This window comes from Oncorhynchus kisutch, linkage group LG19 (assembly GCF_002021735.2).
Source record: "Oncorhynchus kisutch isolate 150728-3 linkage group LG19, Okis_V2, whole genome shotgun sequence".
In the NCBI taxonomy this organism is placed as follows: Eukaryota; Metazoa; Chordata; class Actinopteri; order Salmoniformes; family Salmonidae; genus Oncorhynchus; species Oncorhynchus kisutch.
In genome coordinates this window covers 20185495-20210560 of record NC_034192.2, presented here as the reverse complement: position 1 = coordinate 20210560, position 25066 = coordinate 20185495, and the positions used below count along the sequence as shown (strand labels likewise).

The 25066-nt window shown below is 40.4% G+C and overlaps 1 protein-coding gene across 3 annotated transcripts in view; it reads left to right on the top strand.

Moving 5' to 3' along the window:
• cblb (Cbl proto-oncogene B, E3 ubiquitin protein ligase) overlaps positions 1–25066 on the top strand; it is a 141131-nt gene that overhangs the window by 40730 nt on the left and 75335 nt on the right. For all 3 annotated transcript variants that reach the window (XR_004204288.1, XM_031798321.1, XM_031798322.1), the window contains exons 4-6: positions 3028–3174; positions 21543–21699; positions 24056–24177. Coding sequence is in view for 2 of the 3 variants with exons in the window: in XM_031798321.1 (XP_031654181.1) it covers positions 3028–3174; positions 21543–21699; positions 24056–24177 (426 nt within the window). In the remaining variant the exon portion in view is untranslated. The remainder of the gene's footprint in view (positions 1–3027; positions 3175–21542; positions 21700–24055; positions 24178–25066) is intronic.

The window sequence follows — 25066 nt, the reverse complement described above, 5'->3', positions numbered from 1 at the left end:
GGTAGTGGCAGTGCTGGCAACACTAGCTGCAGTAACCCATGGCTAGGACTTCACATTGGTTAATCAAATTTCCCAATTTTTGCTAAACTTTGCAGGATGTCTCAAACAGTTGCAAGTGTATATGCATTCGCACATCAAGTCTTTTCTTGAGTTGGGCTCGTAGATGGAACCGTTGAACAGCTGAGCTTGTGGTTGTTTTTGGGGGATATGGGTTGAGTGTGAATGTGTGTGTGTGTGTGTGTGTGTATCCCACATCTGTTGCTATGGGGTAATGACTTTAGGGACAATATAGGATGAATCAGAATAACTGTTTGCTAATATCATGGTACAGCTATATGGACACTCAATCACTATGGTACTTTTTAATGGTAAGTTTACAAACATATATTATGATAAATAGATTAGAAACTTTAATCTCATTATGGTAAATCTTGAAAGTATAGTCAGTTATAATTGTAATGGCTTAGCAGATAATAAGAAAAGATGACCAGTATTTACCTGGATTAAAAGAGAAGGAATCTGATATCTATTGTTTACAGGAAACTCATTCAACAATTTTAGATGAAGTTGTGTGGAAAAAGGACTGGGGGTGAAATATATTTCTCCCATGGGCAAAGAAACTCAAAAGGGGTGAGGATATTCATGAACAATAATTTTGATCCGAATGTGCAAATTGTCCAACAGATCCTCAAGGTAGATGGATGATTTTAAATATGTTATTGGACCACAAACAGATATGGCTTATTAACCTATACGATCCAAATAATGATGATCCACACTTTTTTGAAAATAAATAATGTATCAACCCTACAAGCAATACAAAACTATTATTATGGTGGGAGATTATAATATGGTTTTAAATACCTCAATGGACCGTAAAGGAAATCACATTAAACTATCACCCTCATGCACTTAAGGAAATCATGAATGTCATGGATATAATAGACCTAGTGGCTATATGGAGGCTTAAATATAATGACCTAGTTAGATATATATAGCAGAGGCTCAATCAAGCTAGTCATCTTCTTTTGTCATTCTCGCTGGCACCAAAAGTTTAAAAAGTGTTTATAGGGGACAAAATGAGGTCGGATCAACAAATAATTGGCATATACATTACTCTTACAGAATTTCCACGTGTGCGAGGATATTAGAAATGTAATCAAAGCCTATTAGATGATAACTTGTTTATAACTAGGACAGAATCATCCATAACTGACTTTTTCCGACAACATAGGAACAACAGATCCCCTTACTGTATGGGACACTTAAATGTGTCTTTAGAGGTCATGCCATTCTGTACTCATCTCTAAAACAAAAGCACTTGAGGTCAAAAGAGACCGTATTAACAAAGGAAATGGACTAACTGAACAGATAGTTATAAAACTGTAGCATAGAGGCACAGAATAAGTTAGAGGAAAATCAAAAAGAAATGGAGGAACTTATTCAAGAAAGATCAAGTGTAATATCTTATAAAAATAAAGCGAACTGAATGAATGGAATATGGGGGAAAAAATGCACCAATTTTATTTAAAGTTCTTGTTTTTCAATCAACACATACAAGACATTCCACATTCACAGATTGTGGCAGACAAATAATATAAACAAAATATAAAACAAAACAAACAACAAATTTGCAGCAGCACTATCTGTGATCATGTTAGCTTTTTCCAGCTTTAGCTGAGACAACGAGCAAAGAATTAGCTTTTACAGCACCTTACACAACATACAGTTGAAGTCAGAAGTTTACATACACCTTAGCCAAATACATTTAAACTCAGTTTCACATTCCTGACATTTAATCCCACTAAAAATTCCCTGTTTTAGGTCAGTTAGAATCAACACTTTATTTTAAGAATGTGAATAGTAGAGAATGATTTCAGCTTTTATTTCTTTCGTCACATTCCCAGTGGGTCAGAAGTTTACATACACTCAATTAGTATTTAGTAGCATTGCCTTTAAATGGTTTAACTTGGGTCAAATGTTTCGGGTAGCCATCCACAAGCTTCCCACAATAAGTTGGGTGGATTTTGGCCCATTCCTCCTGACAGAGCTGGTGTAACTGAGTCAGGTTTGTAGGTCTCCTTGCTCGCACACGCTTTTTCAGTTGACGTGGGTCTAGGGTGTCAGGGAAGATAGAGGTGATACGATCCTTGATTAGTCTCTCAAAGCACATCGTTATGACAGAAGTGAGTGCTAAAGGGGCTATAGTCATTTAGTTTAGTTACCTTTGCTTTCTTGGGTACAGGAACAATGGTGGCCATCTTCAAGCATGCGGGGACAGCAGACTGGGATAAGGAGTGATTGAATATGTCCGTAAACACACCAGCCAGCTGGTCTGCGCATGCTTTGAGGACAAGGCTAGGGATGCTGTCTGTGCCAACAGCCTTGCTAGGGTTAACACGTTTAAATGTCTTACTCACGTCTGCCACAGAGACGGAGAGCCCACAGTCCTTGGTAGCGGGCTGCGTCAGTGGCACTGTATTATCCTCAAAGAGGGCAAAGAGGGTGTTTTAGTTTGTCTGGAAGCAAGACGGTGTCCTTCTTTTTGTAGTTCATAATTGCCTGTAGACCCTGCCACATACATCTCGTGTCTGAGCCATTGAATTGTGACTCCACTTTGTCCCTGTATCGACATTTCACTTGTTTGATTGCCTTGCGGAGGGAATAACTACACTGTTTATATTCGGCCATATTCCCAGTTATCTTTCCATGGAATACATTGTGTATTCCGAGTCACCTTTCCATGGAATACATTATGTGTTTACAGTCCTGTTTCAGCTGGTATTTTCTGAGATATTGTGTAGAAACAATGGGTACTTTTGGGTATTTACTTTCTGTATTAAGAATTCAATGCAATGAGTTACAACCTAGTAATAGGCCAGCACAGAATTGATTATTTGGTCATTATTATGTAATCATAATTGTACCACGTAAGTTTGACTTTCCGGTGTTCAAGTCTCAGACAAGGTTACTCATGTTAATATTTTACAGGGTTACTCATCTCTCCTTCTCTGTCTCTACTGACAGGCGTAACCTGACCAAGCTCTCACTCATCTTCAGCCACATCCTGGCAGAGATCAAGGCCATCTTTCCTGGGGGTCAGTTCCAGGGTAACACATTCCGCATCACCAAAGCAGACGCCGGCGAATTCTGGAGGAGATTTTTTGGAGAAAAGTATGTTTCATCCTTATATTATTTTGTTGTTGTATGCAAGTTATCAGTTCAATTACATAAATAAAACATCAAAATCTCATCCTCCATAAATGTGGTGTACCAATGGCAACAATTTGGTGACTGAAACTTTACCATTGGTTGTACCATTGGATTGGTTGTTTACACTAAAGGGTAAAAAAAATATGCTTTGAGCAAAATAGTGTTATTTAGACAACTTCAAACTTCAAGGAGAAAGGCATTCAAAGATTTGGTCTGATGGGAATCCGTGATGTCATCGGCCTCCCCCCTTGCTTGAGGAACAATAGAGGAGTAATAGAGAACTAAAGAGGAAAGGCCCACCCCCCCACTTGTGCTATGTCATGACATACCTGGACCACCTATTGAGATGTGCCTTTTGTGAAGTAAATGAGGTGTTAAATGAGGTGAAAAGGAGACTGGGTCCAGCGGTTCAGGAGAAGAATATGCGTAATGTAGTCAATATCATAAAAAAAACATCTAAATGACATCAAAAGCATATTGCTTGATATGGTTGATTTTGAGTTCTGATATTTGCCAAACGTGGTAAGGAGTACAGAAGTACCTCATCCTTGGGCGTTGTGTCCAATTTTTGCTGATGGTGGCACAGTGGGCCAACAGGTTGAACCCCCAACATTGCTGCTTGCAACTATATTTATTAGATGTACTTGCTGAAGGCAACATTTTCATTTTCGTCAAAAACAACTTTATATTGAACGAGTGCCTTTGATTTGACGGCCTGAACATGCGCAGTTTGGCCCGAGAGGACAGTTAGATCCAATGACGTGTTTCTGCGCATGAGCTTAGCTAGCTAATGTCGCAATGACATCCCTACACGCGTGAACGGGGATTTCTATTGGAGAAGCAGTTTCTGCATATCTTCATACTGTACTGTCTTTGGTATGACATTTGTCTACTTCTCTAGAGCCAACTAACATCTCTCTCATGTCTCGTCATTCAGCAGTCGAAACGGAGCTGTTGCTATGGATACCAATGCATTTGAGTGTGCAAAAAAGGGCGCCAGGTGCAGAACTTTTGATAAAAAAAGAGATATATTTTTTTATGGCCCTTTTTTGCACACTCAAATGCATTGGTATCCATAGCAACAGCTCCGTTTCGACTGCTGAATGACGAGACATGAGAGAGATGTTAGTTGGCGTTAGTTACCTACTTTTCGTCACTCAACTCCAACAAACAGCTGTAATTGTGATTGGTAGCAGATCATTTGGTGCAGCTGGCTTCCGGGTTGGATGCGCGCTGTGTTAAAAAGCAGTGCGGTTTGGTTGGGTTTCGGAGGACGCATGGCTTTCGACCTTCGTCTCTCCCGAGCCCCTACGGGAGTTGTAGCGATGAGACAAGATAGTAACTACTAAAACAATTGGATAACTACTAAAACAATTGGATACCATGAAATTGGGGAGAAAAGGGGGTAAAATGTAAAAAAATATATAAATAATTAAATGTTAAAGTTCTGCACCTGTCAAATGTGATCGACTGGTCGATCTCCAAGGCATTCCTAGTCGATCACCAAACATTTCAGTAAAAAAAAAAAAAAACGATAAAGCCTTGCTTTCCTAGTTTTTTGTTTCACACCGTTGGCGGTAGGTGCACTTGATTCAGCAACCCTATAGGCCTACCCCTGGCCCATTAGATAGCTAAGATATGCACCGTTTCCTCGAACCATAGACTTTAAAAAGAAGCCTTGAATGCATAGCAAAGTTGATACTGTGAGATTTCAAAAGTTTTCAAATTATGCCTAGAGAGAGAGTAAGTTCATGTTTAAGTTGTTATTTAGCACTGTCAACACTTTGTTCAACACTTGTATAAGCCATAAAAAGTCACTACAACCAGCATTGCAGCTGCAATGTAAACTAATCAAAAAAGAAACGTCCTCTCACTGTCAACTGTGTTTATTTTCAACAAACTCAACATGTGTAAATATTGGTATGAACATAAGATTCAACAACTGAGACAAACTGAACAGGTTCCACAGACATGTGACTAATAGAAATGTCATAATGTGTCCCTGAACAAAGGGGAGTGGTCAAAATCAAAGTAACAAAGAGTATCTGTTGTGGCCACCAGCTGCATTAAGTACTGCAGTGCATCTCCTCCTCATGGACTGCACCAGATTTGCCAGTTCTTGCTGTGAGATGTTACCCCACTCTCAGGCACCTGCAAGTTCCCGGACATTTCTGGGGGGAATGGCCCTAGCCCTCACCCTCCGATCCAACAGGTCCCAGACGTGCTCAATGGGATGGAGATCCGGGCTCTTCGCTGGCCATGGCAGAACACTGATATTCCTGTCTTGCAGGAAATCACACACAGAACAAGCACTATGGCTGGTGTCATGCTGGAGGGTCATGTCAGGATGAGCCTGCAGGAAGGGTACCACATGAGGGAGGAGGATGTCTTCCCTGTAAGGCACATCGTTGAGATTGCCTGCAATGACAACAAGCTCAGTCCTATGATGCTGTGACACACCGCCCTAGACCATGACGGACCCTCCACCTCCAAATCGATCCCGCTCCAGAGTACAGGCCTCGGTGTAACACTCATTCCTTCCGATAAACGCGAATCCGACCATCACCCCTGGTGAGAAAAAACTGCAACTCCTCAGTGAAGAGGACTTTTTGCCAGTCCTGTCTGGTCCAGCGACGGTGGGTTTTGCCCATAGGCGACGTTGTTGCCTGTGATGTCTGGTGAGGACCAGCCTTACAACAGGCCTACGAGCCCTCAGTTCAGCCTCTCTCAGCCTTTTGCAGACAGTCAGAGCACTGGTGGAGGAATTGTACGTTCCTGGTGTAACTCGAAGTTGTTGTTTCCATCCTGTACCTGTCCCGCAGGTGTGATGTTCGGATAAACCGATCCTGTGCAGGTGTTGTTACACGTGGTCTGCCACTGCGAGGATGATCAGCTGTCCGTCCAGTCTCGCTGTAGCGCTGTGTTAGGCATCTCACAGTATGGACATTGCAATTTATTGCCCTGGCCACATCTGCAGTCCTCATGCCTCCTTGCAGCATGCCTAAAGCACGTTCACGCAGATGAGCAGGGACCCTGGGCATCTTTTTTTTTTTTTTCAGAGTCAGTAGAAAGGTCTCTTTAGTGTCCTAAGTTTTCATAACTGTGACCTTAATTGCCTACTGTCTGTAAGCTTTTAGTGTCTTAACACCCGTTCCACAGGTGCATGTTCATTAATTGTTTATGGTTCATTGAACATGCATGGAAACAGTGTTTAACCCCTTTACAATGAAGATCTGTGAAGTTATTTTGATTTTTACGAATGATCTTTGAAAGACAGAGTCCTGAAAAAGGGAAGTTTCTTTTTTTGCTGAGTTTATACGGCAACGTGTTCCGATAAGCTTGCGTTGTTAGTGTTTTTATTCATATTGAGGCAGAGATAATCAAATCAAAGTTTGTCACGTGCACCGAATACAACAATGAAATGCTTACTTACAGGCTCTAACCAATTGTGTAAAAAATTTATTTGGTGAACAATAGGTAAGTAAATAAATAAAACAGTAAAAGACAGGCTATATACCTTAGCGAGGCTACATACAGATAATGCAGTGCAACTGGAATTTTGCCATCAGCTAGAAGACTGTGCCCCCTTTTCTTAGTGGAGAGAGGGAGAGCGGAGGGACGGTGAGAGGCAGCCTGTTATCTATTACAAGTGTGATCGTATACCGTTTAAAAAATATATATAATTTCAAAATGAGAAAAAACGCATTGGTAGGGCAAATCAAGAACAGCTAATATGCTCTGATAATGTATTGGGCTTATAGCCAATGGCACAAACCTTGTTGCTACAGAACTGTCTTTAATCGGTTAATGTTTCATAGGCGTTGGTTTTTTAAGTCAGGTAAAAATATATTTTGACTCAGAAAGTGATCTTGTACCATAGGGCGGCGCACAATTGGCCCAGCGTCGTCCAGGTTAGGGGAGGGTTTGGCTTGGCGGGGGGCTTTACAAGTAGGCCGTCATTGCAAATAAGAATTTGTTCTTAACTGACTTGCCTAGTTAAATAAAATGTTTTAAAAAATTATATCCTCTATTTTCACTACTTAAGCTAGCAACACCAAACCAATGTTAAGATGTTCAGACTGACCTTAGATTTTTTGTCAAAATATTTTGAATGCTAATAATACACTCTTTTAACTATAACCATTTAAAAAGTGTATAAAATGTCTTAGAAACTTTATTCTTGAACCGTTCAAGCTACAGGCACCAAACCGACTTTGACAAGTTCAGGCTATCCTAACAAAAATGTTTTTAAACTTGTATCAATTATAACTATATACAAGATAACCCACCAACAGTAACTCCACTGCTCTCCAAATCAGTGATGCAAACAAGATTTTGGAACTTCAGACTACCCTGGCAACTTTTTTTCAAACAGCACCTAGCAACAAATTTAGCTACTTTTAGAAATGTATTTGGAACTTTTAGCATCTTTTGAAAAGTGACTCAAATGCTAAAATGCACGCAATTTCCCTCTAAATGACACAAAAACGATGTTCTCTGTCACACACTCAGTCACAACACATGTGCCTGGCTGCAAAAATGCGTTGTGAGTGACGTCAGCAGCAGGCGCTCAGCTCATGCACAGGCAGCAGCAGGCCAGCAGCAATTTCAGCAAATTGCAAATCATTGTTGGCTGACTGCAGCAGCAGTACGGGTTCGACGAGCCAAACCCAATGAATATAGTTGCTCACGAATGTTTGATCTTGAACAGAATTTACAACATCAATCAACACGTCTCAGTCAAAATTGTACAGCCAGATGTACAGAAAAGAGTGGGAGTCTGTACCTGAACAAATGTCAAATCATATTTTTTGCCAAGCTGGCCAATCAATTTGAGTAACGTTATTGTGTATTCAACTTAATGACACAGTTTACGTTATCACGCAATGACATCACAACATCATTTACCAACAAATCAACCTGCCTCTAGCAACTTAACCTGAAAATTAGTTGGCAACACTGTATCCTATGCTACAAAAATACTTTCAAGGAGCTGAACAAGTCACAAAAATATTCATGGAAAATCACCATCTAGTTATGATTATATTTCTTCAGCCCACTCTAGAGCTTAAAAAGATTTAAGCTATCAACACGAAACTAACTTCCAAATGTCCAGACTGCCCCAACTTAAATTGCTTGAGAAAATATTTGATTTAATTTATACTTTTTGAACTACAATAATATTTAAATTAGCTCCCAATGCATTTCAGTAGCAAAAAAAGGCCACTAGGCTTGGTTAAAAAATGTGACAAAATTTGATAATCTATAGCCATCTTGTAATGGCCGTTGGTGGAAGAAGGTGAGGACCAAAGCGCAGCACGTGTTCGTCATTTATTAAATAAAACTGAACACTAAATACTAAGTAACAACCGAAACAGCTCCGTCAGGTACACAACAGAAAGCAACTACCCACAAAACCCATGTGGGCAAGAGCTACCTAAGTATGGTTCTCGATCAGAGACATCCATAGACAGCTGTCCCTGATTTGAGAACCATACCCGGCCAAAAACAAAGAAATACAAAAACATAGAAAAAGGAACATAGAATGCCCACCCTAGTCACACCCTGGCCTAACCAAAATAGAGAATAAAAGCTTCTTTATGGCCAGGGCGTGACACATCTCCTCTTTCACCAAACAAACGTTGAGATGTTCAAACTGACCCAATTTAGATTGCTTGCATTCAGAATTTTGATAACATTTATTCGTTTTTAAGTATAACCATTTGCATAAATTAACATGGGTTAAACTTAATTTTATACATTAGTATAAATTAGCGTAAAATTACCCACCAATAGTAACTATTGAATCGTTCAAGCTTGAGACACCAAACCAACTTTAACCTGTTCAGGCTATCCTCACGTCAAATTCTTCAAAACCTTTATAAAAGTTGAACAGTGGTAATTATCATAAATTAGTATAAAAATTCCTGGTTTCAATACCAAAAATAAGAACACAGTGGTAGACATTTTATATGTGACTGCTCTTCGAACATTTCAGCTACAAACATTAAAACAACATAAAAAAATGTAAACCTTTCAAACCATAAATACTTTAAAACAACACACTACATTTTTTTCAGGAAATTCACTTTTCTAGTTTGATTAGCTTTTGTTTAGCCAATTAATTTAGAATGTGTATCAAAGTGCCTTGGACATGGTCAGTAAGGCCATGATGTGTTTGGTGTACTACAAAGAAGTGTCTTGGTTAGTAGTGATGATGTGCTTAGTGTGCTGGGTGCAAATCAAATCAGAGTTTATTTGTTGCATACACGGATTAGCAGATGTTAAAGCAGGTGCAGTGAAATGCTTTTGTTTCTAGCTCCAGTAGTGCAGTAAATGTCTAACAATACAGTATATATAGTATTTACATATGAAGTGAGTAATCAATTAGTACAATTTTTCAGAGATCAAATTACATTTTAACAGAACAATCTAGCATTGTTTACGGTGAGGAAGCCAGCTAATAACAGATTAACAGTCTGATCGCCTGGAGATAGAAGCTGTTTTTCATTCTCTCTGTCCCAGCTTTGATGCTTAGTACACAAGAGGGTGCCAAAAAACACATAAGAAGCTGATTGAGCGTCTTTTAACGAGAATGCTAACAAAATGAACACATGTAATAACACATTTCCATGGAGGCTGCTAGCTAAATATGCTAACAAGTGCATAGGAAAAAAGAAAAAAATTTGAAAAAAATGAAAGGAAATCAAAAGATAGCAGTGTGTACAGATAACTCATCCAAAGGGCTTTGACTTCTCAAACATAGTAGAAAGCCAACACAATATGATGCCCCGTCATTAATTCAGCCACTTACTTAGATAACTAACAAGTTAAACTTAGGGGTCGTGTTAGTGCAGAATTCTTTGTTTTTCACACAGGAAAAAAAGATAAAACGCATGATAAATATCTTGCTGCTTCAATGCTTCTTATTGTAATTTCTGCTCGGCATCAGACAAATTCAATTCTGTGCTTCAGTTGCACTTCTCTACTCGGATGAGAATTCACGAACGGGCATTCAATCAGCAGACAGTAATCTGACTGATATGTAGCTACTTTTCTTGGTGTAGCCAGCCTGCTTTTCTATGGTAAAATGCAAGATTATACCCTGATGAAGACAGCTTGTCTGTCGAAACGTTGGACATAACTTTTTTGCATCTGTGCTTCTAGGGTATGCAGCTCTCCTTTATTTTTCAAAATGCAAGATTAACTTTAAGAAAAACATTAGGAAATGTAGCTGGCTACCTTCTGTCTATGATTAACATAAATATTATGGCTACGCATAGGTTTTGCAGAAATACCTTGCTTTTTCATTGTAAGCTCATTTAGCCTACTTGTGTGGCTGCCAGCCAAATATTTTGCACTTGTCATCTAATGAAAATGAAGCTATTTTCTGCCGAATGTGTTGCACTAATGTGTTTTCTGTGCAGGAAAACTATAGGTGTACGTCCCTGATCAATCTATTGAATATAAAACACTACCCCTGTCAATACACATCTGGAAAGCTCCCACTTTCTCCAGTTGTGCTATTTACAAACAAACATGTGATTGGTTAAACTGTTCTGGGGAATTACGGTAAGCTTCATGACACCAGGTACTGTAGATGTCCTGGAGGGCAGGCAGTGTGCCCCCAGTGATGCGTTGGGCCAACCGCACCACCTTCTGGAGAGCCCTGCGGTTGCGGGCAGTGATACAGCCGACAGAATGCTCTCGATGGTGCATCTGGAGAAGTTTGTGAGGATCTTAGGGGCCAAGCCGTTATACCTTCTTCACCACGGTGTCAGTGTGGAGGGACCATTTCAGGTCCTTAGTGATGTGAAGTTCTTTACCCTCTGAACTTAAAGCTTTTGGTCAATGTGGATCTGGGCATGCTCTCTCTGCTGTCTCCTGTAGTCCACAATCAGCTCCTTCGTGATTGAGTTGGAAACTTGCATAGCCAAGCAATCATGGGTGAACAGGGAGTACAAGAAGGGGCTGAGCATGCACCCCTGTGGGGCCCCCGTGTTGAGGATCAGCGTGGGCTACCTTCACCACCTGGGGTCGGCCCGTCAGGAGGTCTAGGACCCAGTTGCACATTGAGGGGTTGAAATCTAGGGCTCAGAGATGAGCTGTGAGGGCACTATGGTGTTGAAGGCTGAGCTGTAGTCGATTAACAGTATTCTCACATAGGTATTCTTCTTGTTCAGGTGGGATAGGGCAGTGTGAAATGCAATGGCGATTGCGTCGTCCATGGATCTGTTGAGGCAGTATGCAAATTGTAGTGTATCTAGCGTGTTTGGTAAGGTGGCGGTGATTGGGTCCTTAACTAGCCTCTCAAAGTACTTCATGACAGAAGTGAGTGCTATGGGGAGATAGTCATTTACCCTGAACAAAAATATAAACATAACATGTAAAATAAAATAAAATATCCCAGAAATGTTGCCTTCTCTCAAATATAGTTAGTGAGCATTACTCCTATGCCAAGATAATCCATCCACCTGACAGGTGTAGCATGTCAAGAAGCTGATTAAACAGCATGATCATTACATAGGTGCATCTTGTGCTGGGGACAATAAAAGGCCACTCTAAAATATGCAGTTTTGTCACACAACACAATCACGTACTCGCTGATGTACTCACGTGACAACATTCCACAGACCACAATCAACAGCCTGATCAACTTTATGCGAAGGAGATGTGTTACGCTGCATTAGGCAAATGGCGATCACCCCAGTTACTGACTGGTTTTCTGATCCACGCCCCTACTTTTTTTTTTTTTTTTAAGATATCTGTGACCAGGTATCTTTATTTCAACTGACTGATTTACTTATATGAACTGTAACTCAGTAAAATCTTTGAAAGTGTTGCATGTTGTGTTTATAGTTTTGTTCAGTGTAGTTTAGTAACCTTCACTTTGGTACAGGAACAATGGAGGATGTCTTAAAGCAAGTGTGAACAACTGAATGGGGTGGGGAGAGATTGAATATGTCCATAAACACCCGCTGTTCTGCACATGCTCTGAGGACGCGACTTGGGATGCCGTCTGGGTCGGCAGCCTTGCGAGGATTAACACGCTTGAATGTCTTAATCACGGCGGCCATGGAGATTGGGCACACACAGTCCTCATGAGTGGCGGGGGCCCAAGTCGGCGGCTAAGTGTTGTTTTCCTTGAAGCAGGTGAAGAAGGTGATTAGCTTTTCCAGGAGTGAGGCATCGATGTCTCTGACGTGGGCCTTCCCCAAACTGTTGGCACAAAGATGGAAGCACAGAATCATCTGGAATGTCATTGTATGCTGTATGCTGGCCTAGGCCGTACCATTAAAAACAGCCCAAGACCATTACTCCTCCTCCACTAAACTTTACAGTTGGCACTATGCATTGGGGCAGGTAGCGTTCTCCTGAAATCCGCAAAACACAGATTTGTCCATTACCAGGTGATGAAGCGTGGTTCATCACTCCAGAGAACGCGTTTCCACTGTCCGGAGTCCAATGACAACGAGCTTTACAGCCGACGCGTGGCATTGCGCATGGTGATCTTAGGCTTGTGTGTGGCAGCTCAGCCATGGAAACCAGTTTCATGAAGCTCCAGACAAGCAGTTCTTGTGCTGACATTGCTTCCAGAGGCAGTTTGGACCTCGGTATTGAGTGTTGCAACCATGCACAATTTTTACACGCTACGCGCTTCAGCATTCGACAATCCCATTCTGTGAGCTTGTGTGGCCTACCACTTTGCAGCTGAGCCGTTTTTGCTCCTACATGTTTCCAATTTCACAATATCAGCACCTACAGTTGACCGGGGCAGCTCTAGCAAGGCAAATTTTTTATGAACTGATATGTTGGAAAGGTGGCATCCTATGACCAGGGTTGGGTAGGTTACTTTCTAAATGTAATCTGTTACAGTTACCTGTCCAAAATAGTAATCAGTAACGTAATCTGATTACATTCAGTTACTTTTAGATTACTTTCTCCTTAAGAGGCAGTTGAAGAAGACAAAAATGTATGTTATCAATTGAACGACATCTATTACAGGATAAATCAATGTTAAAGTTTACATAGCTGGCCATATATGGATGTTAAATTTTACTTTATGGGTTGGTTATGTAGGCATCTTCTAACCCATCGCTTTATACTTATAATAATATAATAATACGATTAAATGATATCTTTACATTCAAAACCAAAGTGATTTTGTTGTCATGGACTGCTGATTATGCTCATTGATTCGAGTCTAAAAAAATACATGCTGCCCTCATGGAATGGCTTGCTTTGAGCACTAATGAAAAGTGCTATTTACATGTGAAAAATGAATGCCATATGCTGCATTTTCTAAAGGCCTATTGTTTACCTTTTTGTTGGCGACACTTTGATATATTGATAATATGCAGCTGTTTAAAGGGCAAATCCACAGATAAACAACAACAAAACGGATGCCCCTCCTCTGTTTTGGTAAAAAGCGGAAGGATGTGCCTGGACAAATGTAACCACTCACAAACCGAGCTATGGATGCAAGGACTGACCATCCATGATATCAAAATGATTGTTTTAACCATGTTATGAGGCTATACATTGTTTGTTTACATTTATAATGTTTACAAATATTAGAGAAAAACAAGCTTTTATTTTGGGTTCTCATGGAGTGTGACAGTTGAACTAAGCTCATGAGGAATTTATATTCTTCAAGAATCAATGGATATATATATATATGTCCAAAAATGGATGTAGCAACTACAGATTGCCCCTTTAAGTCTATCGAAAGTGTCTGAGTGTGAGCATGTGTCCATTAGGCCTATTGATTAAAAAAAAAGTGTATCACCATGAATTAGATTCAGAAATTAAAGCCCCACTTTTATTCTATAGGTTGGGATCCGCACTATGGAGCTGTTGCAAGAGCACATTTTTCACTTGTTGTCCACTAGTTTCAAAAACTATGACTGATAGGCAGCTTAAACTTCTTGAATTCAACCATTATTGGGTTCAAATACACATTTAGATTTGTGAACAGCCATCCACAACAAACACAATCCGTAAGGCGCAAATAGCTAAATGAGAGAGCAGCAGTGTGATTCACATCAATGCGCTATGTAGATATCAATAATAAGTGATATCTGTATCACAGTAGACTACACCACTGCTGTCATCCTTACCTCCAAGCGTTTAGTCAAGTTGGATAATCTTTGGATGCCGACAGCAGTCGCACCATTGGAAGACATAGCTTGGACTGTAGCCTACAAAAGCCTATTCCTGCTCTTTTCCCGCGATCTATCAAACACATTTAGTGTCATCATAGTGGTCTCTGACTTGTGGTCAGATTCGCTCAGGTGGAACAAACTTAAACTTGCGCCTTTTTTCAATGCTGATTTCAACGTCATTGAGAAAACAAGTGTCAATTACCAGAAACTGAATTTATAAGTAATCATCTAGTTTTTCAGAAGTATCTGTAATGTGATTACAATATTTTTTGCTGGTAACATAACGGATTAGAGTTACCGTTTTTTGTAATCCCTTACATGTTGTTGTTCCCCAACCCTGCCTATGACGATGCCAAGTTAAAAGTCACTGAGCTCTTCAGTAAGGCAATTATACTACTAACGTTTGTACACACCTACTCATTCCAGCGGTTTTCTTTATTTTTTTCAATTTTCTACATTGTAGAATAATAGTGAAGACATCAAAACTATGAAATAACACATTGAATCAGGTAGTAACCAAAAAAGTACAAATCTAAATATATTTGATATTTGAGATTTGTCAAAGTAGCCACCCTTTGCCTTGATGACATTTGTGCACACTCTTGGCATTCTCTCAACCAGCTTCATGAGGTAGTCACCTGGAATGCATTTCAATTAACAGGTGTGCCTTGTTGAAAGTTCATTTGTAGAATGTCTTTACTTCTTAATGCTTTTGAGTTAATCAGTTGTGTTCTGACAAGGTAGGGGTGGTATACAGAAGATAGCCCTATTTGGTAAAAGATAAAGCCCATATTATGGCAAGAACAGCTACCATAAGCAAAGAGAAACGATAGTCCATCATTACTTTAAGACATGAAGGAAAGTCAATCCGGAAAATTTCAAGAACTTTGAAAGTTTCTTCAACTGCAGTCCCTACAATGAAACTGGCTCTATTAAGAATGCCACAGGACAGGAAGACCCAGAGTTACCTCAGCTGCAGAGGATAAGTTACCAGCCTCCGATTGTAGCCCAAATAAATGCTTCACAGAGTTCAAGTAACAGCCAGATGTCAACATGAACTGTTCGGAGGAGACTGCGTGAATCAGACCTTCATGGTCGAATTGCTGCAAAGAAACCATTACTAAAGGACATCAATAAGAAGAAGAGACTTGCCAAGAAACACGAGCAATGGACATTAGACCAGTGGAAATCTGTCCTTTGGTCTGATGAGTCCAAATTCGCAATTTTTTGTTCCAAACGCCTTGTCTTTGTGAGACGCAAAGTAGGTGAACGGATGATCTCCGCATTTGTGGTTCCCATCGTGAAGCATGGAGGAGGTGGTGTGATGGTGTGGGGGTGCTTTGCTGGTACACTGTCAGGGATTTATTTATAATTGAAGGCACACTTAACCAGCATGGCTACCACAGCATTCTGCAGCGATGCACCATCCCATCTGGTTTGTGCTTAGTTGGACTATCATTTGTTTTTCAACAGGACAATGACCCAACACACCTCCAGGCTGTGCAAGGGCTATTTGACCAAGAAGGAGAGTGATTGAGTGCTGCATCAGATGACCTGGCCTCCACAATCACCTGACCTCAACCCTATTGAGATGGTTTGGGATGAGTTGGACTGCGGAGTGAAGGAAAAGCAGCCAACAAGTGCTCAGCATATGTGGGTCCGCCTTTAGTTTTTGTGGTGATTGTGGAGCTGAAATTGTAAATTATATTTTTGTTTGTTTTTATTGTGATTGGGAAAATATTTATGAAGTGTTGTCCTCGGGGCCCCATTGAAAATGACACCCTGGTCTCACTGGGTTCCCCTGAAAAATAAAGGTACAAAAATACAAATGTGCCTGTGAGCCTGCTGTTCATGTAAATTGAGGTTTACAGTAGTATTGACTTGGTTTTAAATGAAACTCTCATGTTTAATGATATAATGCCCTAATGTATGTATTCTAGGCAGTCTGAAAATAGTCTACATCTACAATAAAGTTGTGTTAGTTTCTAAAACAGTCATATGCAGACACAGTAATGTCTTCCCCCACACGCACACCCACATGCACCCCCTAAGAAAACACTGACTGTGGAGAAGTACTCATGAAGTATGAGTCAAAGAAGAAAAAGAACAAAGAGGATAAATCACCCAAATCTACAATGATGGTTTCACTGTGTACAGTCCCAGTACATAGATAATATGTTACCATACCATTTCCACCTCCCAAACAAATTCCACTTGGAAGAAAAAAGGAAGCAGGTCAACAATTTTGGCCAGTGGCCGTTGGTGTTGTTTTTAAAGGTTTTTTATATCAATATCAAATCAATTTAGGACCTTACTAAAATAGATTTCCATTAAAATGGGCAAAAATAGCTTTTGAGCTAATAACTATTTTTCAAGCAAGAATCTCCCAGTGTCTGTTAGAAGGCAGACTGAACCTGGTTTTCCTCTAGGGTGTTGCCAGTGCTTAGCTCTATTCCTTTTCTTTTTATCCTTAAAAACTCCCTAGTCCTTGCCGATTATAAGCATATACATAACATGATGCAGCCACCACCATGCTTGAAAATATGAAGAGTGCTAGTCAATGATGTGTTGTGTTGGATTTGCCCCAAACATAATGGTTTATATTCAGCACAAAAAGGTAATTTATTTGCCTTATTTGTATTCTGTACAGGCTTCTTTCTGTTCACTCTGTCATTTAGGTTTATATTGTGGAGTAACTTCAATGTTGTTGATCCATCCTCAGTTTTCTCCTATTTCAGTCGTTTAATTCTAACTGGTTTAATATGGCTATTGGCCTAATGTTGAAATCCCTGAGCGCTTTCCTCCCTTTCCGTCAACTGAGTTAGGAAGAACATCTGTACCTTTGTAGGTGACTGGGTGTATTGATACACCATCCATAATCTAATTAGTAACTTCACCATGCTCAAAGGGATATGCAGTGTCTGCTTTTTACCTATCTACCAATAGGTGTCCTTCTTTGTGAGGCATAGGAAAACCTCACTGGTACAAGTTTAGGCTTACCATAAGAAAGGAGTGGTATACTCATTGACTCAAGACATTACATCTTTTCATTTTTAAAATTAATTTTTTAACATTTCTAAAAACATAATTCCACTTTGACATGATGGGGTATTGTGTGTAGATCAGTGACACAACATCTAAATTAAATCAATTTTAAATTCAGGCTGTAATGCAACAAAATATGGAAAAAGTCAAATGGTGTGGATACTTTCTGAAGGAATTACAGTAAACTTAATTACTTCCACATAGCAGGGCCTTGTGTAGGGTGATTTGCCAAATGTGACATAATCCACTATGTCATCATATCCCAAAAATACTGCTTTATGACAAGTGAAATGCGATGCTGATGGTGACATATGTTACCTAGCTTTATTTAGAAGTTTTCCCAGGCAACCTTGACTGAATGAGACCCAGAGTATTCAAAGGCATGGGGTTTCATCATCTTAGTGTCCCTCAAAAGCCTGCATGGAATGACTGTGTCACTCAGTGGGTGCCACTCATTTTGAAAATGACTCCTGTGATCATAAACATCAGAAAAGACTCCTGGTGACAATTATGTTGTGACTTTCCCCAATGGCTGCAGCTATCCCTGGCTTAAATATACAGTGGGGCAAAAAAGTATTTAGTCAGCAAACAAGTGTGCAAGTTCTCCCACTTAAAAAGATGAGAGAGGCCTGTAATTTTCATCATAGGTACACTTCAACTATGACAGACAAAATTAGAAAAAAAATCCAGAAAATCACATTGTAGGATTTTTTATGAATTTATTTGCAAATTATGGTGGAAAATAAGTATTTACTCGTGACAAAAGGCTCAGTATAGGTGTGATGTTGTCTTGTTAGCTTCCAATTCCCCTAAAGGGGCCAACCACCGAAACCTCCCTTGAGGGTTGTTTAGGGTGTATTGTGAACTATCTTTCCATGCTCACACAACTCTGTATCTATTACACTGAGTTATTTGTCTTGTGACAGGAAGTGCACCTTTCTGTCTGTCTCACAGCACGCAGCCGTTTTACCTCACAGTTTTGGTTTTTGGTTCCCCTTGTTTTATTGCTGGCTGATTTAGAAAGGTCATAGGTGACTGTCGTTTTTTCATTATGTTGTTCTAAAGTGACAGCCATAGTGTTCAGCACGCCGAATTTTACTGTTAGTTTTTTAGGATGACAACATTCCCCCAATTTGTTTTTGTTAAGCAGTGAGGGGTGGTGCTGGAGAAATAAAATCACTCTCAAATTCATTGGTGGAGCTTTGGATGCAAGGGCTGACTCTATATTTGAAGCTATACACTGTTTGTATAATTCAAACAAGCTTGGGTTGTGATGGAGCAAGGCAGTTGAACTAAAGCTCGTGAGGCATTTATTTACCAGTTATTTTCTTCAAGAATCAATGTCTATACTATTAATTTAAAACTTTAATAAAAATGGATGATCAAGCCCATTTAATGAGGTTTATTATGGTCAGGGGTGAAAGTAGATTTAATTTCTTAAAGGTATGGGACACCCAAGTGTGTGCATGCAGTTTTTTTATACTACAAAAATGACAGGGTAGCCTATTCTGCTGACACTGACAAACAGATCAATAAAAACGATGATCCATTATTTGGCTTATGAAAAGGGGAGACACACATACAATATGACGTCCATCTAACCTGGAGGAGGAAATGATTGTCCAAAAACAAACAAAACTGGCACTGACCCAATGACAAAAACGGTGAATATGCACACCCACCAGGGATATGGTCGATATGATCCTCGGTAGCCAAATCATGCTTTCTGGTGTAGTAGCCTATTTTGAATGATTGTATTTATTTGAAGATTTCAAGTTTTCAAAACAATCGGTAATCGTCATTTTTGGACACGGATCATTGCGGATTGCATTGAACTCCACGAGGAGACTGCGTGGCAGGCTGACTACCTGTTATGCGAGTGCAGCAAGGAGCCAAGGTAAGGCGCTAGCTAGCATTAAACGTATCTTATAAGAAACAATCAATCTTAACATAATCACTAGTTAACTACACATGGTTGATGATATTACTAGTTTATCTAGCTTGTCCTGCGTTGCATATAATCGATGCGGTGCCCGTTAATTTATCATTGAATCATAGCCTACTTCCCCAAATGGGTGATTTAACAAGCGCATTCGCGAAAAAAGCACTGTCGTTCCACCACTGTGTACCTAACCATAAACATCAACCTCTTTCTTAAAATCAATACACAAGTATATATTTTAAACCTGCATATTTAGTTAATATTGCCTGCTAACATGAATTTCTTTTAACTAGGGAAATTGTGTCACTTCTCTTGCGTTCTGTGCAACAGAGTCAGGGTATATGCAGCAGTTTGGGCCGCCTGGCTCGTTGCGAACTGTGAAGACTATTTCTTCCTAACAAAGACAGCCAACTTCGCCAAACGGGGGATGATTTAACAAAAGCGCATTTGCGAATAAAGCATAATCTTTGCACGAATGTACCTAACCATAAACATCAATGCCTTTCTTAAAATCAATACACAGAACTATATATTTTTAAATCTTCATATTTAGTTAAAATAAATTCATGTTAGCAGGAAATATTAAACTAGGGAAATTGTGTCACTTCTCTTGCATTCATTGCACGCAGAGTTAGGTTATATGCAACAGTTTGGGCCGTCTGTCTCTTTGCGAACTAATTTGCCAGAATTTTACGTAATTATGACATAACATTGAAGGTTGTGCAGTGTAAAACTGAGGATGGATCAACAACATTGGAGTTACTCCACAATACCAACCTAAATGACAGAGTGAAAAGAAGGAAGCCTGTACAGATTACAAATATTCCAAAACATGCATCCTGTTTGCAACAAGGCATTAAAGTAATACTAAAAAAAATGTGGCAAAGCAATTAACTTTTTGTCCTGAATGCAAAGTGTAATGTTTGGTGCAAATCCAATTCAACAAATGACTGAGAACCACTCTCCATACTTTCAGCATAGTGGGGGCTGCATCACGTTATGGGTATGCTTGTAATAGTTAAGGACTGGGAAGTTTTTCAGGATAAAAAAGGAACGGAATGGAGCTAAGCACAGGCAAAATCCTAGAGGAAAACCTGGTTCAGTCTGCTTTACATGTAACGATTCTCGTTGGTGGAAGAAGGAGTAGACCAAAGCGCAGCGTGGTACGTGTTGATGATGCCTTTAATAAACTGAACACCGAATACAAATGACCAAAAGAATAAAGGAAAACCGAAACAGTCCCGTATGGTGAAAACACTGAAACGGAAAATAATTAACCACAACTCAAAATAGTAAAACAGGCTACCTAAGTATGGCTCTCAATCAGAGACAACTATAGACAGCTGCTTCTGATTGAGAACCATACCAGACAAACACATAGAAAAAGAAAACCTAGACCTACAACATATAATACCCACCCACATCACACCCTGACCAAACTAAAAATGGAAACATACAAAGCAATCTACGGTCAGGGCGTGACATTACACCAGACACTGGGAGATGAATTCACCTTTCAGCAGGACAATAACCTAAAACACAAGGTCAGATCTACACTGGAATTGCTTACCAAGAAAACATGAACGTGGCCGAGTTACAGTTTTGACTTAGATCTATTAGAAAATCTAGCGCAAGACCTGAGCATGTTTGTCTAGCAATGATCAACAACCAATTTGACAGAGCTTGAAGAATTTTTTAATTAATAAATTGCAAATGTTATACAATCCAGGTGTGAAAAACTCAGAGAAAGACTCACAGCTGTAATCGCTGCCAAAGGTGCTCATACAAAGTATTGACTCAGGGGTGTGAAGACATATTTCTGTATTTCATTTTCAATACATTTTCAAAAATGTCTAAAAACATGTTTGCACTTTGTCATTATGGGGTATTGTGTGTAGATGAGTGAGAAAATGTAATATATTTAATCAATTTTGAATTCAGGGTGTAACATAACAAAATGTGGAATAAGTCAAGTAGGATGAATACTTTCTGAAGGCACTGCACATAGCATGAAAAGCTCTGTCTTTATTGTGATATTCCACAGAAGGTCATTGCTATCAGTAAAAACTAGAAAACCCCATTTCTTATTATGAGCTACCACTCGGTTTATTTTGGTGACTTTAGACTGTTGTTTAGCTCCACTGACTTTTGGTTTGTGGTCTGGTTGTGCCCTCCAGGACCATCGTGCCTTGGAAAGTGTTCCGACAGTGCCTTCACGAAGTGCATCACATCAGCTCTAGCCTGGAGGCCATGGCCCTTAAGTCCACCATCGACCTCACCTGCAACGACTACATATCTGTCTTTGAGTTCGACATCTTCACCAGGCTGTTCCAGGTAAATTTCACTTTGTTAATTTTCTCGTGCTTTTTTAATACATATTTCCCCTCCCATGTTCTTTCTCTTTTAGTAGAATTCGGGAATGATCCTCCCCCTTTCCTCCTCCTCGGGTTACCCAAATAACATAAATAGACTGTCATAGCTATCTGAGAAAGATGAAAACTGAAACGAGGGTTCACTCCACACTCGCCTCCCCCACCCCATTTCATAAAGCAAGACAATAATGTATATAGATCAAAGCGACAAGCTGGGGGGGTTCAGAGAAACAATGTAGGGCCAATTGTATTCAAAGCGACAAGCTGGGTGCGTTCAGAGAAACAATGTAGGGCCAATTGTATGCCGCCCTTTGAGACTCTCGGTCATGGCCAGTTGATGACACAGCCTCAAATCATCAAATCAAATGTTACTGGTCATAAACACATGTTTAGCAGATGTTATTGTGGGTGTAGTGAAATGCTTGTGTGTCTAGCTCCAGCAGTCTAAAAATATCTAACAAGTAATATCTAAAAATCTCACAACAATACACACACATTTCGAGTAAAGGAATGGAGTTAAGAATCTATAAATATTTAGACGAGCAATGTCAGAGCGGCATAGACTAAGATAGAATAGATATAGAAAATCTATACATATGAGATGAGTAGTGTAAAATATGTAAACATTATTAAAGTGACTAGTGTTCCAATTATTAAAGTGGCCAGTGATGTCAAGTCTATCTATACAGGGCAGCAGCCTCTAAGGTGCTAGTGATGGCTATTTAACAGTCTGATGGCCTTGAGATAGAAGCTGTTTTTCAGTCTCTCGGTCCCAGCTTTGATGAACGTGTACTGACCTCACCTTCTGGATGATAGCGGGGTGAACAGGCAGTGGCTTGGGTGGTTGTTGTCCTTCATGATCTTTGAGGTGCAGTCCTGGAGGGCAGGTAGTTTTCCCCTTGTGATGCGTTGTGCAGACCGCACCACCCTCTGGAGAGCCCTGCGGTTGAGGGCGGTGCAGTTGCCGTACCAGGCGGTGATACAGCCAGACAGGATGCTCTCAATTGTGCATCTGTAAAAGTTTGTGAGGGTTTTTTTGCGCCTTCATCACCACAATGTCTGTGTGAGTGGACCATTTCAGTTTGTCAGTGATGTGTACGCCGAGGAACTTGATGTTGCGGTCCCGTCGATGTGGATAGGGGGCTTCTCCCTCTGCTGTTTCCTGAAGTCCACAATCAGCTCCTTTTTTTTGTTGATGTTGGGGGAGAGGTTACTTTCCTGGCACCACACTCCTCCCTCGCCTCCTCCCTGTAGGCTGTCTCGTCATTATTGGTAATCAGGCCTACTACTGTTGTGTCGTCTTTAAATTTGATGATTGAGTTGTTGGTGTGCGTGGCCACGCAGGCATGGGTGAACAGGGAGTACAGGAGTGGGCTGAACACCCATCCTTGTGGGGCCCCAGTGTTGAGGATCAGCGGGGTAGAGGTGTTGTTTACTACCCTTCACCACCTGGGGGAGGCCCGTCAGGAAACCCAGGACCCAGTTGCACAGGGCGGGGTTCAGACCCAGGCCCCAAAGCTTAATGATGAGTTTGGAGGGTACTATGGTGTTTAATGCTGAGCTATAGTCAATTAACAGCATTCTAACATAGGTATTCCTCTTGTCCAGATGGGATAGGGCAGTGTGCAGTGCGATGGTATCGTATGTGGATCTATTGGGGCGGTAAGCAAATTGAAGTGGGTCTAGGGTAAGGTAGAGGTGATATGATCCTTAACTAGTCTCTCGAAGCACTTCATGATGACAAAAGTGAGTGCTACGGGGTGATAGTAATTTAATTCAGTTATCTTTGCTTTCCTGGGTACAGGAATAAGGATGGACATCTTGAAGCATGTGGGGACAGCAGATTGGGATTGGCAGAGACTGAATATGTCCGTAAACACTCCAGACAGCTGGTCTGTGCATGTTCTGAGGACACGTCTACGGATGCCCTCTGGGATAGAACCTGGGTCTGTAGTGACACCTCAAGCACTGAGATGTAGTGACTTAGACCGCTGTGCCACTCGGGAGGCCCTTCTATGCACTATTATTAATAATTTGGCTTTCTCCCGGCTCCAAGAAATAGTGCCCTTGAAGTTGATGCATACTCTGTACAAGTGATCCTGGTTTAGTACACTATAAGAATGGAAGACAGGATGGAATCTGATGCTTCCTCATCACTTAAGTTGTCTTATTTGATAAGTTATTGTGTTATTTGAGTGGACCATCTGTGACCTCCAAGAATTAGGAGTCCTTGCATGCACAATGTTTTATTGTTGATACAAATGGAATTATCTGGGTGTGATGTGTGACTCCTCTCCTTATTCTCTCCTCCCTATCAGCCATGGGGCTCCATCCTGAGAAACTGGAACTTCCTGGCTGTGACTCACCCTGGTTACATGGCTTTCTTGACCTATGACGAGGTTAAGGCACGGCTACAGAAATACACCAACAAACCCGGCAGGTATGTACATGCCACAGGAAGGTGTGTTGGTGTGCGTGTGTAAACATGTGTGCTTGCGTGTGTGTTCTTAGGGACATGTGGTGAGGGTAAGTAGGGCTCTTATTGGAAACAGGTTTACGCTCTTTTAAATCTATCTGTTTATCCGTGATTGATTCTCCGGGCCTCTTGATTTACTCTCAGACAGACTACTCCTGCCTGAATTTTTGGCCATCAATGGGCAGGTGTGACATGGAAACATTTTCTTTTTGTAAAGCTTGGAAGTTTGGACACACCTACTCACTCAAGGGTTTTTCTTTATTTTTACTATTTTCTACATTGTAGAATAATAGTAAAGATATCAACATTTTGAAAGAACACATATGGAATCATGTAGTAACCAAAAATGTGTTAAACAAATATATTTTATATTTGAGATTCTTCAAAGTAGCCACCCTTTGCCTTGATGACAGCTTTGCACACTCTTGGCATTCTCTAAATCAGCTTTTCCAACAGTCTTGAAGGAGTTCCCACATATGATGAGCACTTGTTGACTGCTTTTCCTTTGCTGTGCGGTCCAACTCATCCCAAACCATGTCAATTGGGTTGAGGTCGGGTGATTGTGGAGGCCAGGTCATCTGATGCAGCACTCCATCACTCTCCTTCTTTGTCAAATAGCCCTTACACAGCCTGGAGGTGTGTTGGGTCATTGTCCCAGCTAGGTTCAATGTTAGCTAGCTAACATTATGCTATAACTAGCAAAGCAAATGGCTCTGAGATATAATCAACATTACTGCACAGATCATATACGTAACATTAGCTCGCGAGCCAGCCAGCTAACATTAGCTAGCCAGCTAACAGTACACTTTAACTTGAAATGAAAATGACTTTCTGACAAAATTAGGTAGCTAGA